Below are 18,405 nucleotides of genomic sequence, written 5' to 3'. Positions count from 1 at the left end.
CGTACGTCGTACGTACGTACTACGTCGTCGTACGTACGAGACGAGTACGTAAGTTAAGTAGTAATAAGTAAATAATATATATATATATAATATATAGTTTTCTTCATTACCCATTTAAGCCATCTCCAGCCATTATTAGAACACAACTATATACTGTGCAAACCGATCTTCCAAATGGACACATGCACAAATCTACAAACAACACTACATACATTGAACCAACATCCAAATAACAGTTGGAAGAAATGTGCCAATGTGGCAGGTCACATCAAACTCAATCAGATGGAAACCCCCACTGCACAACATCAGCCTTAGGCAGTGAAAACTCCCCGAGGTGGAACATGAGAAGGAAAACTGTTGCCCCAGTCAACATTATCCTCCAGGTAGGATGCACAGAAGCTAGAGTGCAACACCACCATCAGGGTCCCAATGCGTGGAAGTGGATCATTTTTAAAAATTTATAGCAACTTCACCCTCCAGACAGAATCGCAGAGAGGCTGGACACAACACCAACCTCCAGGACCCACTGCATGGAGGTAGAGATCATGAGGCAAATTGAGTGAGGAAGAAGAACTCAACCAACATGTGTGAGGATTTAAGTTCCTTGATCCATCTTGAATCTAGAAACACTCACTGGGAGCCAATATCCAGGTGATAGTAGGATGAGAGCTCCCAATCGAAAGGGTGAACTGAAATGTGATAGATCTACTCCAAAGCAAAATCATCCTCTGGATATGACAGCAAAAAGGCTGGAGTGCAATTGCAACCTCTGGAGCCCACTGTATGGAAATGGATCGCATCTATAAAATATAAGCAACTACACCATCCAGATGGAACCACACAGAAGCTGTGCACAACATCAACCTCTGGGACCCACCACATACAGATAGTGTGTATTTATTTGTTGATATGCACATCATCATCCCCTGTATAGGACTGCACAAACGTTGGAGCTCAAAGCCACCTTTTGGGTCCTACTGCATGGAAAATAAAACCAACTGCACCTTCCTGTTAGAAACACAGAAACAGGCACAACATCAACCTCCATGAATCCCAGCAGAATACCACCAATGGTACTCTCAACTGAACTAGAAATTAGCAAAGACTCCCATACTCCACTAGAAAAACAAAATTAGGCAAAATGCAGTGGAAAGTCCAGAGGAATGCCGACACTGGAGATAGTGCAACGGGTGACCACTACGAACCTTATTTTGAAAAGTAGACCATCCCTGATTTATTCAATTGAGGGGATGGCAGGGATGGGCATCTATCCCCTTCTGCTTTACCCATATAAGTTTGGAATGGGCATAATTATGAAACAAATATATCCCAAGGAAAATCTACTAGCAATCTTATGAACACCTCATCTCAATGGTGTGTGTGATTGGTTGTGGTTATATATCTTGGCTGTATGGTGTGGATTTGAGAGATTGGAAGCATACCTGGACAGGCATTGCTCACCACTGAGCTGGATCCTCACCCTAAATGGGACATGCCACTGGAGGAAAGATAAATATATAACTTACCCAGTCACAGCCGCAGTGAAGTTTGAAGGATGGTGACAGGCTGACGGTGATACTCCAACATAGAAGAAATAGCTACCCAATGAAGGGGTAGTGGGAGATGAATGTATGAGGTGTAGTCCACTTTCCTGATTGTAGAATATTGAATATTATCCAATGGATGGTGAAGGTGAGATGCTAGGAAAAAATAAGGTGTCTGGTCTGATGCAATGACACATGGAACAAAATTCGGGAAGAAAGAGATAGGAATAAATAGACCAATCGAATCAGTTGACGAACCCAACTTGAAAGGGTAGAAGGAGAAAGGACATGTACAAATGCATGGTGCCAGAGAATGAAAAAGTGGGAATAAGAACCACTAAAGGAGGCATGCAGGCCATATAACAATGAAGAGCTCATGGTAGACATAGAATTCTATCAAGATGAGACTGGGAATAAAGGTGGGAAATGGATGGAAGTGAAATCAGCAAGAAGGAAGAATGTCCCTCGTGAGCTGCCAATGTTTAGAGTAGGAAAGATCGATCCGGATAATGTAGAACATATGTGAAACAGTAAAAAAGTAGGTGAAATGTTGATGGCAAATATATCAGACCGATGGCACCCACAGACTAAAAATAATAATAAGTCTCAACAGATAGGCAAAACATAGGAGAAGAGGACAAACAGAGGGAGTGGAAATCACTGAAGAACAATATTGACAGGACAATCCAGAAGAACCACATGACAAAAAGATCTATGAAACTGGAAGGAACATAAAAGGTAGTTGTTGTTCCAGTCCTGATGGAAAACATCCACCGCCAGGACCTGAGAATGAGGAACCAGAGACCAAAAAAAGAGGTAACTTGGTGTTGGAATAAATTGGCAAAAGCATACAGATGAGGAGTTCTCCACTGATTGCATAACCACCTGAAAACCTAAGGGTCGAGAGACAACTCTGTGGGATAAAGCTGGTTGGGTCTTGAAAAACTATCTGCCACAATGTGAAAAGCACCCATAACATAACACACAAGGAGACTTATCTGCAGTGTGTAGGCCAAATAAAGGAGTTCTAAAGTTTGACGATAAAAGAAACAGGAACTAGTGCCCCTTAGTGATTTACATAGGCCACAATGGTGGAATTGTTATAATGTACCATGACATGTTCGTTCAGTACCAGAGGAAGAAAATGAACCAAAGCATGTCATTCCACCAGAAGCTCCTAGATGTTGATATGGCAAGACATTCTGATCTGAGACCATTGTCTGGAAGCCTAATGCTGATGTACCCACACTCCCAATGTTAGAGAGAAGCATCTATGAGCAGATGCAAATCTGGACAAGGTGGAGGAAGCAGTACTCCCATCACTGTGTTGTCTTTGTTCAACCACTAATGCAGATTGTCTGTAAGGGAGGGAGAAAGGGTAATATTGGGAGTTCAAGGGATCTCAAGCAAGAGCCCATTGGCCATTCACAGTCCACTGAAGAGAATGTATAAATGCCCAACCCAAAGAAATAAGGGCTTCCAGAGAATCCCAAGTCTCCAAAAACAACAAAACCCTGTGTGCCGAAACAGAGGGAGCAGGAAGTGCACAGAGAACTGAAAGCTCCTTTGAATGAAGATGAAGTGGGGAAGGTTTAGCCCAAATGAGGTGGCTGTTGAAAAATACACCCAAGTGGAAAAGATATTGGGTATACAAAAGGAAAGACTTCTCCAACTTTAGAATCCAACCAACATGATCTGCACATATCAGCAGCAGATGGATGTATTGAGAAGACTCCAGTTTGGAATGAGCTAACAGAAACCAATCGATCATGTAGTGGTGTGAATGTAACTCTCGAGCAAGCATATGTTGGGCAAAGACCTTGATCACTCAATAAAATACATACAGTTCTGAATCAAGCCCAAAAGGCAAAGCATGAAACTGATAGACACAAGTCTGTAGTGGATAAACTGAAGATTGCATCTGAACTGACGAAAAATAGGAATATGGAGATAGGCATTTGAGATGATTGTTACGGTCATCCACAGTCCTGGAGAAAAGATCCACCTGAGTGTGATAAAGGACTTCACAGTAAATCAGGAAAGGTCCAGAAATTGGTTGAGGCAGGTCAGAAGGATCACAGGATGCTAGTCCCCAGATTTGTTTTGGCGACAACAAAAAGCCTGGAGAAGGCTGGCTGACATGTCCGATATATCTCTGTGATATAGCCTCAGATATACACTGACTGGTAGTGGGATCCCAAGTTAATGGGAAGGAAATCAATACAGGAGATAATGTTGTTAAGGAAAGGAAACAGATGAAATGTCCTGATAAAACTTGGATCACCCAAGAATTGGTAGTGAATATTCTCTACAGAGGAAAAATAGGCCAAACGTGTACCCACAGGAAAGGTAAAGACCTGATAAACACTGGAACTGCTGGTGACGATGAACCTTACGTTGATACACACGGCAAAATTTTGAACCCATAGTGGTAGGAACTGGTAAATGACGGGAAGTTGCAGCACAAGAAATAATTATGGGAGAAGTCATGGGGTCAGAATGAGACAAACAAGTAACCATAGACTAAAGGGTCGAAAGTAGTTTCACAAATTTCACACGATTCCAAACATTTAGGAAAATCTTCAAAAACACAATGATGGTGAAAAGAAACCATCTGTAAGTCACTAGGATAAGTGAAAGTTAGAGGAACCTGTGACAAGTCAGCATTCTTCCCAATAAGATCTACACAGCAACGAAACCAAGTGTGAAGGGATAGGGCTGAATAGGACAATTGCACCAACATGGAGGTAAGGAGGAAAAGTGTATCCCCAAAAACCCTCAAAGAAATGGTGGAGTGCCTCAGAAAGGAGATGTATATTTTACAAGTAGTGTAGGAGAGTTGTAAGTGTAAGACAAAAGTGGGAAACTAGACATGGGATAAATGGATAGGATTTTCCATGACCAGCCCCCCCCCCCCCATATTGGCAAATGTGACTCCAACTGCTGGGAGTCGAGATGGGGTTGAACAGTCTGCTGATAAACCAAAGCATAATGCTCATAAGCTCATGGAAAACAAGGTATGCTCAACTGAGAAACGAAGTGCTCAGCATGAACCATGATTTCAGGGAAAGGAAGGAAAACAAGGTACTCCAAAGATGGGTGTCATGTACCAAGGAAGGGAAAGCATTATAAGAAATTAGTGAAAAGGAGAAAATGAAACACACCCGAGAGAGCATATCCAAAAAGGCAGATTCTGTGGGAATGCATGGCATAGTTAGGAGGACGAAAAAAGTTGACACACACATCCTCGTCATGAACAGGTTCAGATGATGAAAGATGAACCCGAACATTTTTGGGAGAAAAAAGGATGACTCACATAATAATCAATCTCCCAACGAATGATAATCGAAAAATCCTCAGTTGAGACCCCCAGACCTGAAGCATGTGTAATGGCAAAAATATCAGAAGTTGTAAAACACAAACTTTGGAATTTATTTTCAACTGTGAAGAAGTCTAAAATGAAAAGAAAAATCAATATACAAATGTAAGTTATTGCAGCAAACTACTAGAGAAAACTAACTGTAGTAAATGAATAAAAGAAATAAATCACTACTTCACACACAAAAAAAATTAAATGACCGCGTTAAAAAAAAGAGGGCAGTTGAAAAACGTTTGCATTCGATCACTGTCTAAAGAGAAGTGATAGTTCAGTAGAATCGAATAGAAGGAGTCACGTGTCAGGAGGGTGTTTTGCACTTCTATTGGTGGAGGGTTGTCACATGATGATTTACATGAGACACACAGTTGAACCATGTTGATTGTGGTGTACATGGGAGTTCAAAACTTGTGGTATGCGAAAAATAGTTCGAATGTAGAGGGCAGCAAATGAGAATAGCTATCCATATGATTGGAGCTATCAGAAACTTATGTTTGTAAATTTAGTCCAAAAATTGCAGCAAAGTACTTATTACATAAAAGAAAGATTAACTGCTTAAAAAATAAACTGAACATTTACTTTTAAAATAAATTCCTAAATCACAAACTAAACAAACCTAGTACCTTCTGCTAAACTCAGTACTGCTTCTCTACTTCCAACGTTTCTTAGAGAAAACAGAGCTCTGTACCGTTCAAAAAGAGGTAATGATTCATCAAGGAGTTTTCTACGCAAGAGTTTCACATTTTCTGTCACATCTGGGGGTGCTGGATCAACTGAACAGTACATACTGTGTTCATTTTGTCCTTCCTTCTGAGCTGAATCCAAAAGCCACTGAATTCTCTTTACAGCCAACTGACATGTTTCTGCAACCTGGATGAGTTTTGGAATTAAGGCTGTGTCTTATTTAATGACTTGTATTCGCTAAATAATTTTTTTCTTCATAGAACACTATTTATTATTTTAACAAAACATTTTCTACACACAACATGCAACAGATTAGGCTTATAGTCTGCAGATACAAATGTAACATAAACACTCATCAGTCACCACCAGAAAACATACTTTATATGTAATACTTTTACCTTGTAATCAAACCTTTTCAGTCATCTAACTGCTAAGAGCATTCTAGATCAGCATTTCTCAGTTTTTCAAACTGGGGTCTGTAAGCCATGTTTGAAACCTCATCAGAAATATTTTAAAAAATCATGATTTATAGAATAAAAAATTCAATTAAATTTATACAAGTTAAAACATTTAATTTTGAAAAACAACTTTTCATGTAAACGGACTCTTATTTTCAAAAAAAGAAAAACAAAAGAACATCAGTAGCTTTGGGTGTCTACAAAAATATTTTAAATTAAAAAGGGTCTTTGGATTACTATAGTTTGAGAACAACTGTTCTAGGTAATTTCTTGGCCAAGATTAGGCTTACAGGAATGATCTGGAATTTTCCAATATTTCTTTTTGCTTTATGGTACAAATAAGATGCAAAACATTTGCAAGGTTTAGTTTGAAAGTTCACTGATAGTGTGAACTATTTAATAAGAGTAGGTATCAACAAAAAATCTGAAGATAAGTTTCATAAGCAATTGCAAGATATTGCCTAATAAAGGAAAAATACCCTCAAGGGTTGCAAGAACTGCAAGATGTATAGTTTCTCAATGACCAATGCAATTTGAATTGACCCCACACACGCTACATGCACTTCTCTGGCTGTTCAAGTTGAGTCAGAGAAGGACAAGCTGTTTAGGATATCAGTCACAGATATTACATCAACCTTTAACTTAGTGTGAGTGAAATCAATAAGCCATTAGGTTGGCTTTGAGAACACAGGTTACAGCACAAATGTTATATCAAAATGTCAAAAGGATTAACATCCTTTACACTCAAAGCTATTGTGTAAGATTTGTGATAGTCATGACAGTTAGAAGGACAATGGTAAGATATCAGCAATTAAAATAGATGAAAGTTCCAATGACCAAAAGAGTTGTGCCCTTTAATTTCAGTGCTATCACATAGAATTTCATTGTCAAATATCTGCATACTACCTTGTGATAGCTACCTATCACAACAGCTATGACAGCTGGTGATATTATATACAGTACCTAGAGTATTACCATCTGTGATGGCTGATTAAAACTGCTATCTGATACAACGGAAAACTGAAAAGACTTGCAACCCTTTCTTTCTAAACAATCAAATGAAACATTGTGGTGACTAATTGCAGATATTTGTCTGAGAATCTTCCACAGACCACTTGTATGTGTATGAAATTTTATGTCATACCTAAGGTATGAAAGTTCTGTATCTACCTTCACGTATACAGTGAGGTGATTGTTCTCTTACACAATACAAGAGATAATTTGGACAGTGATAAATCCTAGTGGAAAATTACTTGTTTAACTGGTTATTTGTCTTGTAATGTTGACAATAGTGGATTTCTCAATCCATATATGGTGCTGCTACATGTACTGAAAGTCACCTAATAAAATAAGTGTGCTTTATTTCTTCTTACTGTATTAGTCCTGTAGTGGACTATGTGTATGTTAATATATTATCATTGTGTAGTTGATGACACAAATTGTGATCCAAGTGATGTGAATTACAGTACAGAATACCACTTTTACTGAATTTTCCCTGTGACTTAATTTTTTTTGTGCATATACTTTGATTACATCTTTTATTTTTTCTGACTTACAGAGAGCGGTAATGCACTGTAGCAGATAGCTTGGCTATGGATTGAAATACATTCATGATGGTAAAAACATTTTTTACCATATATGTGCCATTTTCAACCCGTAGTGTCGAATGTTATGTAATATGTAACAATTTTATACACACATAGTATATTTGTTAGTGTCTGTTACACTACACACATCAATACATATATAGACAGTATAATCATCAAGCAAATCATATATCTAGGCAGAATATTAAGATATGTATAAGGTAAAACTACCGTTTTCACTTACACCAAAGTCAAAGGAAAACATGGTGCACCCAATGTTTTCATTGATGCTGGTGATGAAGAGGTTCGAGTTGAAGCTGAAATATTCATAAACGTGCAGGTTTTCACTGATAAAAATGCTCTAATTATAATAGCTTGGTCCACATCAAGAGCATACATGAAAATCCATTATTTAATTGTTGGCAAGACAAACACTGTATAAACATTTTCAGTTGTGGTGGTGAAGGCATGTGTTGATGCCGGGAATATCCATAGCATTGCTGCCAAACTTTTTCTAAACCTTTGGGGGGGGGGGCATCGGGGGTTGACCCCAATAATTTCTTCATAAGTGGAAGGTGAATAAATTGCCTATGTGCCAATGAAGGTAATTTTAAACAGAAAGTTATATTCCACACTGAAAATACTATTTATCTGCACCTGGGTAGGCTAGTCTATGAGAAAATTTTAAATATTTGTTTTCTGAGTAACTTAAATATTTGTATAAAAAGTTCTCTTGATTGGCTTAAGGTTAGTCTGATCAGTAACCCTTAGTGTGCAAACTTAAAATTATTTATCACACTTATTGATACTTCTTTTAACAAATTTTCTATGTTTATTATTTGGGTCATTTGATTATTTCAATTTGAATAAAATTTCTTTATACAGACATAGCTTTAATTTCCAATATGAATGTAATTTTTTAAAAAACATATATTTCACTAAACAGTCAGATCATTACATATGTCCATGCGTGTTTATAGAAGACTCAAAAACAATATTTCTTTCCTACGCTCTAAGTACATTTTGTAGAATTTAAACAGTTTTTATGGAAAAAGAAGGGTAAATCATTATTACTGACAAATGTTTTGGATCATCTGCATTTATATTTTTATACCACATAATTGTATAGAGAGAGTAATCAACAAAAAGCAGAATAATAGTACCTGTATGCATTCAATTCACAATATTTGCATAATATAGGTTTGACAGTTTAATGGGTTATACATTTGAGCTGTGACATTAGTTACCAATGTTATATATAATCAGTTGTAAATGTAATTAGTGCCTATAAAAGAAATGCATGGTAGTATGATTATCATGAGTCATTTTTAAACACTTTACTATGCATTCAGCAATTAGCATATACATATGAATCATGCAATGGAATTGAATGTTGTTTTAAATATTTAATTGGCAACTTACTGACACGTTTACACAAAATCATTTTATGTATAAATATAATTGTATATATACAGCTACACCTACATATCCTCATATGTACCTGATTTGATACATACAAATATAATTACCTCTCTCAACACAGGCTTGATTGATTGGACCAACCAAGTGAACATTTTGTATTTGTTATAGTTTAGATACTAGAAACTTTTAATATATTAAGTGTATCTTCACAAAATTTGGTAGTAGTGCACTAAATAACTTTTATCTAATAAAATAATGCAACAAAGAACATAGAATAATAACATGCAAAAAACAGATAATGTCCCTTAACTATCACCATTTTTGTCGCTTTCTATCTCTGCAAAAAAAAACTTTAAAACTTCATCCAACTACTTAATAGCATTTCCGTGAGAACCAAAACATTTTCTCAGAAATAATTTACATTTCTTTGTGCAGAAAACAACGTAATATAATATGTCATTTGATAGATGAAAACCTTGGCTTACTAGTGGTTATAATTAATATAGTTATAAATGTAAGAGAGAACTACTGACAAATTCTGAAAGAGAGGATGTGACAGGTAGAAAGATTGAAACAAGATTGAAAACTAATAAAAAATTACCTTTTTTCTGAGCAATGATGATATTATAGTGAGTAATTTACATTAAATTTCATACTTACTGGAGGGGTGGTTACTAAATTAGAGAAGACGGGATGCTTAAAGAAACAATGTTACAATTCTCACACTAGGGGAAATTCAGGATTTTTTTAAATATTGCCTTATAAAATTGAGAACTTAGAAATTTATACACTATTAAAATATGGCTTATTAACTACAATTTTATGCTATAGTAATTGGTATAACATAAACAAAAAGAAGTTTAATTAAATTTTGAATGTAACTCCTTAAATCCCTTGTTACATGTGCAGTAAAAGATGCCTGGGCAGAGAGGGTTATATCACTTGAAGAAAGCCATTTACTGTCATTTTACTCTCAGTGAGTTCTTTCCTTCTATAGATCAATTTTTAACCTGTTATATGATTCTATTTATGTAATATTACAATGCAATGAACTGCTAGACCCACCAAATTTTAAACAAAGTTTATGATTATCTTTATATTTTATGTAAATTAGCTATTTTGGAAGAGTGTAAATAATGGTTTTGTTTTCATACTCCTAAATTTGACTGCACTCTGTCCATGTTTTTTTCAATATTTATTACCATAGCAGTTGAAAACACTCCAAGACCACACCAGAAAATGTTATTGGCTAGACAACATAAAGGAAAAGTACAATGCCTTATAGGTACCATGTAGGATATTAAATCACAATTAATAATTAGCAACTTATGACCTGTACTAAAGTCCTAGAGTTCAAATATATACCTACTATAAGACTTAGTCCTACCAAGATGTGTTAAACCTAATAATTACTTTTATAGCTTTATGCACATACCTTTTCTTAAATTATCCACAGCACAAAATGTTGCCAGTATTTTTGTCTACTTTTTTGGATAAGTGGATCATCCAAAGAAGCAAAAAACTTCACAGGCAGTTTTAACAGCATTTCTAAAGCCGGTAGTATCAGTAAAATTGGCATCATGTGGAGAATCAACATCGACTTCAGTAACAATAAACCCACCAATACTGGTGCCATGTGCAGAAATAACACCCACTTCAATAACAAACCTACTAGTATCAACATCACAATGTGTAGAACCATTGTTCAGTAACAACACACTTGTCAATATCAATGTCACAATGTGCAGAATTAACATCCACAGTAGTAACAAAAACATTAGCAGCAAAAAAGCAAAAAAGGGCAAACTTTCCAGGAAAGTTGGAAAACCCTCTTCCAATGGGCTGAATACAGGCGTGATACCAATGATATAATTTGCCATGTATGTATCTGGGCCATGTAAAGTAATTGCTTATTTCCATCACAGCATTCCTCAGTCTCCACATTTCCATGGGTAATAGGAGAGAATGATTTTAGAAAGGGCAAGGATAGTCTACAAAAGCATGACAGAGTAATAGAGAATGCATGACTACAAAAATCAATATTGAAACACAAGATGCAACGGCAAAGTATGTTAGTAGCAAAAAAGTTGAAAGACGGAAGGCAAATAGGAAAGCACTTGGTGTTTTCTTATGCTATTAAATACTTGGGAAAGCAAGTTTTGGCACACAGGGGCATTGAGGCTTATATGAAGGTAACTTTATGGAACTGTTGAAGCTGGTATCAAAGCACAACCTCCAGTTTAATACATTTTTTTCTTCACATGTCCATAAGAATTACTGCAGAAGCAATTAAGCTTGGGTGTGAGATATGTTGATGACGACTTAAATGTATATGAGAAATAGATAGCATTCTCTGTTCTCAGTAATGCAACATCTGAAAACATTACAAGTACAATCAAACAAGAACTATTATCATATGGATTACATATTAATCAAGCTCATACACAGAGTTATGATGGAGCCAGTACAACGAAAGGTCGAAAAAGTTGAGTGGCAACATGAATTATAAATGAACATCCAAGATGTACCTTCAGCTACCGTTCTGGTTATGGACTAAACTTGATAGTTTAAGATACTGTAAATTCTCATTTGAACTTGGTGGAATCAGAGGAAGTACTACAACAGGTGGTCACATTTATTAAATACTCCCTTTGTACAAAGGCATCAAACAAAGCCTTAAAATGGACGATGCCCCTTTGCCACTTTACGACCTCCAATACACTTGATTTTGTGAAGCAATGCTGTGATGTCATTTGTAGCTCAATATGGCAGTTTGTTGGAATGGCTAAAGGATACCTGTAATGATACTGCATTGCCATCAAGTGTGTGTGTGTGTGCAAGCTCATGGGTTGTTTATTAATAGCATGCAGAAGTTCAGAGTATTTTTTCGTCTGAAGCTGTTGGAAAAGGTGTTTACAATAACTCGGCCAGTACACATTCTAATACAGCCACCTTAAGTTTCAGCAGAGTTTGTCTGCTCAAAAATTAAAGGCATAGCTTTTCTTCTGTTGGATGCTAATTATAATGACATTGCAACACAGTTTTACAAATCTGTTTTATCCACTTCTAATTCTATAGGCACTGAAGATCCTGCATTGCACAGGGGTGCAAACTTTGTACAAACTGGAGAAGATGAATTTGAAAGTATATACCAATCAGTGTTTGCAGCTGGTGTTGAAAGAGTTTCTGTGAGATATCCTACAGGTGAGTTGCATAAATTGGCAGTGATCAAGAAATCTCTACGTAAGCAATCTGAAACTGATATTGACGAAATGTATGACATTTATCAAGATGACTTGGTGCCGTTAAAATCAAAGGACTGTGTGAAATATGAAATTGAACATGTGCACAGTGTCATCACCAAGAACTTTCCAGATTCATCAAAGATTTCCTTACATTATTTTTGTGAAGCAGAAATCCTGTGCTTAAAGAAGTTTGTTCATCAGTTTTCACCCTGCTCAAAATCTATATGGTGGCTCCAGTGACTACATGTACGGCTGAAAGATCATTTTCTGCCCTAAGGAAACTGAAAAGTTACTTGTGCCTTACCATGTCACAGTCTTGCATGAATCATCTTGCTTGTTTCTATATCCTGAAGAATGATGTGGATAAATTGGATTTGTCAAAACTTATTTACAAATTTATTTCTCAAACTACAGCTTGTCTAAATATGTTTTCTTCTTCAATAAAAGTTTAATATGTATAAAGCATTTGTTTAGTTGATTTCCCAGTTGGAGCAGGATGTCTAGCAGATCTTCAGGGAAGGCCAATCATCTTGTTCTATTCTTTTTAAAAGTTAAAGTTAGTTTGGCATTGTATAGATACATAGATGGATTGTTTTGCCTTGTCATCTAGCAACAATTATGGTCTGTTCCATTTATTAGCACTGTAGTTGACTATATTCTCAGTAGTTTCCAATACATGATGAAAGACATTATTTATGTAAATAACAATCCCAATTATAACAAATCACAAATTTAGAAAGAAAAGCATTAGTTCAGTATCACATCATCTACTGTTAAATTGGAAAGAAAAGATGTTGAAAGGCAACTATTGCAAACAAGTGTTATCAAATAATAATTCAATAGTTACTGGATGTATAAATTATGTCAAACTAATCTGATGACTGGAAGTTTTTCACCTTAGACATGAAAAAATGGACTTGCATAATTGAATAAGCAAGTATTTAAGGGCAAGATTTCATAGGAAAATGTACTTATCTTCTGGTAAACATTTCAGCATCTTTGATAAAACTTTCATAAGTGTTTTGGATCTTTTCTATCAAAATAATAAATGTTAGGTTTCCTTAATGAAATCCCTGGTTTAATAGCATGCTTTTTGATTTAAAATGGATAATAAACATAAAAGTAATGCAATATTTTGAGATCAACAAATTCTGTATTGTAATACATAATCAGATTCTTTCAACCAATAACAATTTAGGAGATATATATTTAACATAAATTATGAGACTGAAAATAATTTTGGAACCTGTGACATTTGATAAATTTGTAACAAGATGTTTTGAATTACTGAAAACAAGTTTTGTTGTATACCTGCTCCTCCCAAATTTGATTGGACTATATCTATCCCTATTCAATTTTTGCTCCATATAAACAATTTCACACATGGAAATAATGTTAGATTAAAGAAAAATATATTGCCTATGTAATTATAAACAAGAGGTAATAAGTATACACTAATTGGGCTGATTGAGAAAGATTTAGAGCCTGCTTCTGTGCTGATTCTTTTCAAATGTCTGCCATTGCCCTTTTGCCTTTTTGAGGTGTTCAGATACCTTTGGCTTAAAAAAAAAAAGACACTTCATGATTGATTGTTTGTCCATCAATCAGCTAGTTAAAAGGAACCACACACATTGATTTTGGTTTAATGTAAACATTAAAGCAGATAAGGCAATCTCAGAATAATCCTTGTATTTTGTTTCCAATCCAGACATCCCCTTCCTAAATGTTTCTCACAGGATTTGAACAAATTGGGTGGATGAGCAGATTAAGCCTACTAGTGCTTTTATTTTGTTTCCAATCCAGATACCCCATTCCAAAAGTTTTGCCACAGCATTTGAACAAATTAGGTGGATGAGCAATTTGACAATATTAATGGCAGAAATCCACCAAATGGCAGCCAGTTCTCATCCTTGATAAGACACTGTGTAACAGAACTTTTCGGTGTATTTGAGTCATAGTATGTGCAATTTGATAGGAACAAACTATTCATGAGCTTGCAAGTTTCACTAGCTTTTTATACAATTAGTTATTTATGGTACAAATCATAGTTTATAAAGATATTAGTGTGGGCTGTTGCTTTGCATGGCTTAAGGCAAGTAAAGTAAGGCATTTAATTTAAGCATTGTTTCTTTCAAGTCATATCAAGCTGCTCACAGAAATAAGTTAGCATTGAAATATAAGACTTATGCTGCTATATGACTCCTCAAAGTCAGAAGTGATAGTGTTTGTAAAGCTACTGACCTAGTTTTAGTTAAAAATAAAGGAATACGATAACAGTAGTTGTTCATCCTATTTCTTCAGAAGTATGCTGATGCAATGAGACACTGGTGTGAGATTCTGAATCCATGAAATTTCAACCCACCAGCTAGAAGGGAGTTTACAAACAGCAGCCCAAAGTGACTGTCTATGAGGTTGAGGGAAAAGCCTATTCATTCAACATGCAACAAACAATAAAGACTTGGAATATTATATTCCCTTCTTATAAGAAAATCCTATTGGGACAAAAAATAAATGATGTGGTTTAAATTATTTTCAGTCCAGCTACAACGTAATATCATGGTCATGTATTACAATTACATAGTCAGTTTGTCCATTAAGACTAAGCTAAAAAAAAGGAGATATGAGGTTTAATGAAAAGCAATTATGACTAACATCATGGCATTAAATCGACTTTCTTCCAGGAAATCTATGCATTACTCTACAAAACCAATAAATCACAGCAAGAGCCCATATCAATTCCCCCCTATATACAGATAAAGTAACAAATCAATCAAAATTATAATTTTTACATCTTAGTTACTTTTGTTTAAAAATATATAACAATAAAAATTATACATAAAAAACTAGAAATTTAGCACTTGATTTAGACTTGGAGATCAGTTTCCACTTAGTGTCCTGCTTCAGTAGACCTACTTATTTCTCACTATGTTGGTTTTCCAAAAAACTGACCATTGATTCAAAATCTACATGAAACCTGTCTTTAACTCAAGTCAATGGTGGCCATTTCATAAAAAATATAAAATTGTGTGTCCTCAAGGTATCACTCGATACAACATAGAAAAGATTGCAACACATTTACATAGTGTATTCTACTTAACAGCAATTTTCCATAAAAGAAAGCACACAATACTATAACGAAATTATCCAGAACAACGGGTAACTAGAGCAAAAGTTATCATTTTCCTAATCTGAAAATGTATTTCCAAGCATACTTACCTCCAGTGACACATATAGCTATTTCTCCATCTTCATTTTTGCCATCTAAACATCGTATTCGCTTGCTCCAGTCTTCATACCCCACTTGACTGCCCTCAGCAATACCCAACTTGCTAAACTTTAGACCGGCCCTCACACGTTCTCTATGCAGGTACTGTACATTAGCACTGTATGTTGACAATATAATCCCTTTTAGAGACTTACCTAATCCTGGTCACTAACACCAGCTCTTAATACAGAGGAAGGGCAGTAGAGTGTCAGCGGAGGTAAGTATTATTGGAAATATATTTTCAGATTAGAAAAATGATAACTTCCAAAACATACATACCTCTGCTGACACTTATGGCTAGAATCCCACATTAAGAAGATGGAGGAGCCAGTGAGGGCATAGTTAATACAGAAAGCATCTGCACAGAACAAAGGTGTACTATGAAAGATGGTACCCAAGCAGGGAAAACCACACTACATCCAGAACAGGTATGCTCTACAAATAGAAGTACAGAAAAGTGAAAAGGGTGAAATATTACAAAAGTAAGTATGATGGGCCAGCTCCAACGATGCAGTAAGGGGTCCTGGTACCCATATCCCCCATTGGTGTCAAGGGCACTTGGACCGTAAATATATATATACATATCTTTGTGATAGGATCCCTACCAGAAGCCATGGAATGATGCATTTCGAACAACCGGACTTATGAAAGAAAGAAAGCAACACTAAAGTGGACAATCCTTCTGATCAACCTGAAGAAGTCCAAAAGGCAACACCCCAGGCCATACTCCACCGAAGGTCCAGAACTCATCTGGTCTGGATTTACAAACAGTCATTTTCACTCCCCAACCAAGTGGGCAAGGAGAATTCCACTTACCCATGGGATTATGGAGAGGACATGGAACACTGTTCCACCGAGGGTCTAAGATGGGACCATGTTGTGCTCAGATTTATGAAGAGATAGTGGACATCTTGCATGAACAACCTAAGACCTGACAGTGTTCATATGAGGGTCCAAGCACACCACCACTGGATAACTAAGCATCAAATCTGGAACAGTTTTATGAGTATGCTCCAGTGTAGGTTGGCCTACAAAAATTCCATTGAGAATAATGTTGAGATACTAATGGAAGACATAACTGAAAACTAAAAACAAAAGAACCTGAAAAAGTAGGGCCAAAATAGGCATGACTTCTGTGGCAATTGAAAGTGGTTGATAGTGCACCTCTGTAGTCTGCAAAAGAAGAAAACAAGCCCTGATCATGAAAGAAATAAAGAGAGATGGAGATGGAGAAAGACAAGAAACCAAATTCTGAAATTAACTGTTTATAACTTATTATTGACCTTGAAGCTCTTGTCACATGGAAAAAAATAATCATTTTGCAGATGGTGTTAGGTTAACTGAAATTTATATTTAGAAATGATTAAACTTATATAATGAATAAAATTGAATAATCTCATTTTTTTCAGAATGCATTAATTTCTTTTAAATTTATTTGAAATCACCACATAATGATTTGTTTTACTTATATTGAACAAAACATTAATAAATAATTGGAATTTTTAATAGCTACGATAACTTGATAAACCACTGTTATTATGCCAATCAGTTCATTTGTAGGCAAACCAGACATTAATAATCAGTCATGTGATTTGAATAATAAGTGACTGTTAATTCAGCCTATGCTAAACAGAGTGGTCAACAAAAACATGTATTAGTTATTATTCTGAAGTGAATTACAGAGTTTAAGAACTCCAAGTTGTTTCTGAACAATAAGTAAACTTCACAGAATACATTTAAATGTTTCATTTAAGTGGAGATCTAATGAACAAATGGAATCTAGGTACTCACAGTAAATTGTTGTAAACTGGCTACAAGTGTCTCAAACTGTCATTTGCAAAATATGGAACTACTTTCAAATGAATAGTATAGTTACTTAAACATCTGAACAAGGCAGATCATCATCTACTAAACAAGCAGATGGCTGCTATCTGTTGATTCTATTAACACTTTCAATACAGGTTTGGTCAATTTGACTGACCACATGACCTTTTTGTACTTGTTTAAAGTCTTTATAGATTTAATACTTATAATTCTCAATATAGTAGGTATATCTTCACGAAATTTAACAATCTTTCAGTTAATATTAGAAGTCTTTCACATACAAAAACTCATATTTCTTAGTGAAGTATTTTTAATAAAATAAAATAAAAGATTTCTCCATGAATATATTAAGTATTTGTTTTGAACAGTCAGTGTACAAAGTAATTTTCATGTTAATATTAAAATACTTTTCTTCATCTCAAAAATCTCAAATTTCCTTTGTGTAATCCCTAAAACCTCGTAAATGCATTTCAGTAAAACTTTATAGTTTATCTGTTATTTTCTCTACCCTATCTCAAAACAGGATTGGTCAATTCGACCGACCTCATGACCACCAGAAAAAAAAAATCGAAATAACCTAGATTAACTTTTTCTTTCTAGAATGACTTCAAATTGTAACATGAAACTACATTTGTTTATCCTAAGTAGCTCTAAGTTCACAACATTATATCACAACATGTATTTATAATTAAATTTTATTGTTTTATTGCCCTTTGAACCATGTCTAACTACTATCCACAGCATTATAAGTTGTAAATCACTCAGAGAATGTGTAGCCCATGTCAAGCTATCGAATTACGTTACCCACGAGCTGCTCGTGTGTGCCTCTTGAACCATTTTAATTATATTATTATTATTAGTTATTTTACCTAATCTAGTCTTAAATAACTTTAAAAGATCCAAATTTTTAGATTTTAGTTACTTTTATAATAATAAATAAAGAATAGATATGAAAAACAAGAAATAAATCTAGATAGTAGTGCACTTAATCATTTTTATTT

The 18,405-nt window shown here is 35.2% G+C and overlaps 1 protein-coding gene across 1 annotated transcript in view; it reads right to left on the bottom strand.

Moving 5' to 3' along the window:
* Positions 1-18,405, bottom strand: part of LOC106472172 (deoxyhypusine hydroxylase-like) — a gene marked incomplete at its 5' end in the record, with an annotated part of 22,812 nt that overhangs the window by 2,662 nt on the left and 1,745 nt on the right. The window contains one exon of the mRNA XM_013932800.2: positions 5,544-5,790. Coding sequence (XP_013788254.1) covers positions 5,544-5,790 — 247 coding nt within the window. The remainder of the gene's footprint in view (positions 1-5,543; positions 5,791-18,405) is intronic.

This window comes from Limulus polyphemus, unplaced genomic scaffold (assembly GCF_000517525.1).
Source record: "Limulus polyphemus unplaced genomic scaffold, Limulus_polyphemus-2.1.2 Scaffold5137, whole genome shotgun sequence".
NCBI classification, from domain to species: domain Eukaryota; kingdom Metazoa; phylum Arthropoda; class Merostomata; order Xiphosura; family Limulidae; genus Limulus; species Limulus polyphemus.
Note: the sequence above shows the minus strand (reverse complement) of the source record. Positions and strands in the feature narration are given on the sequence as shown.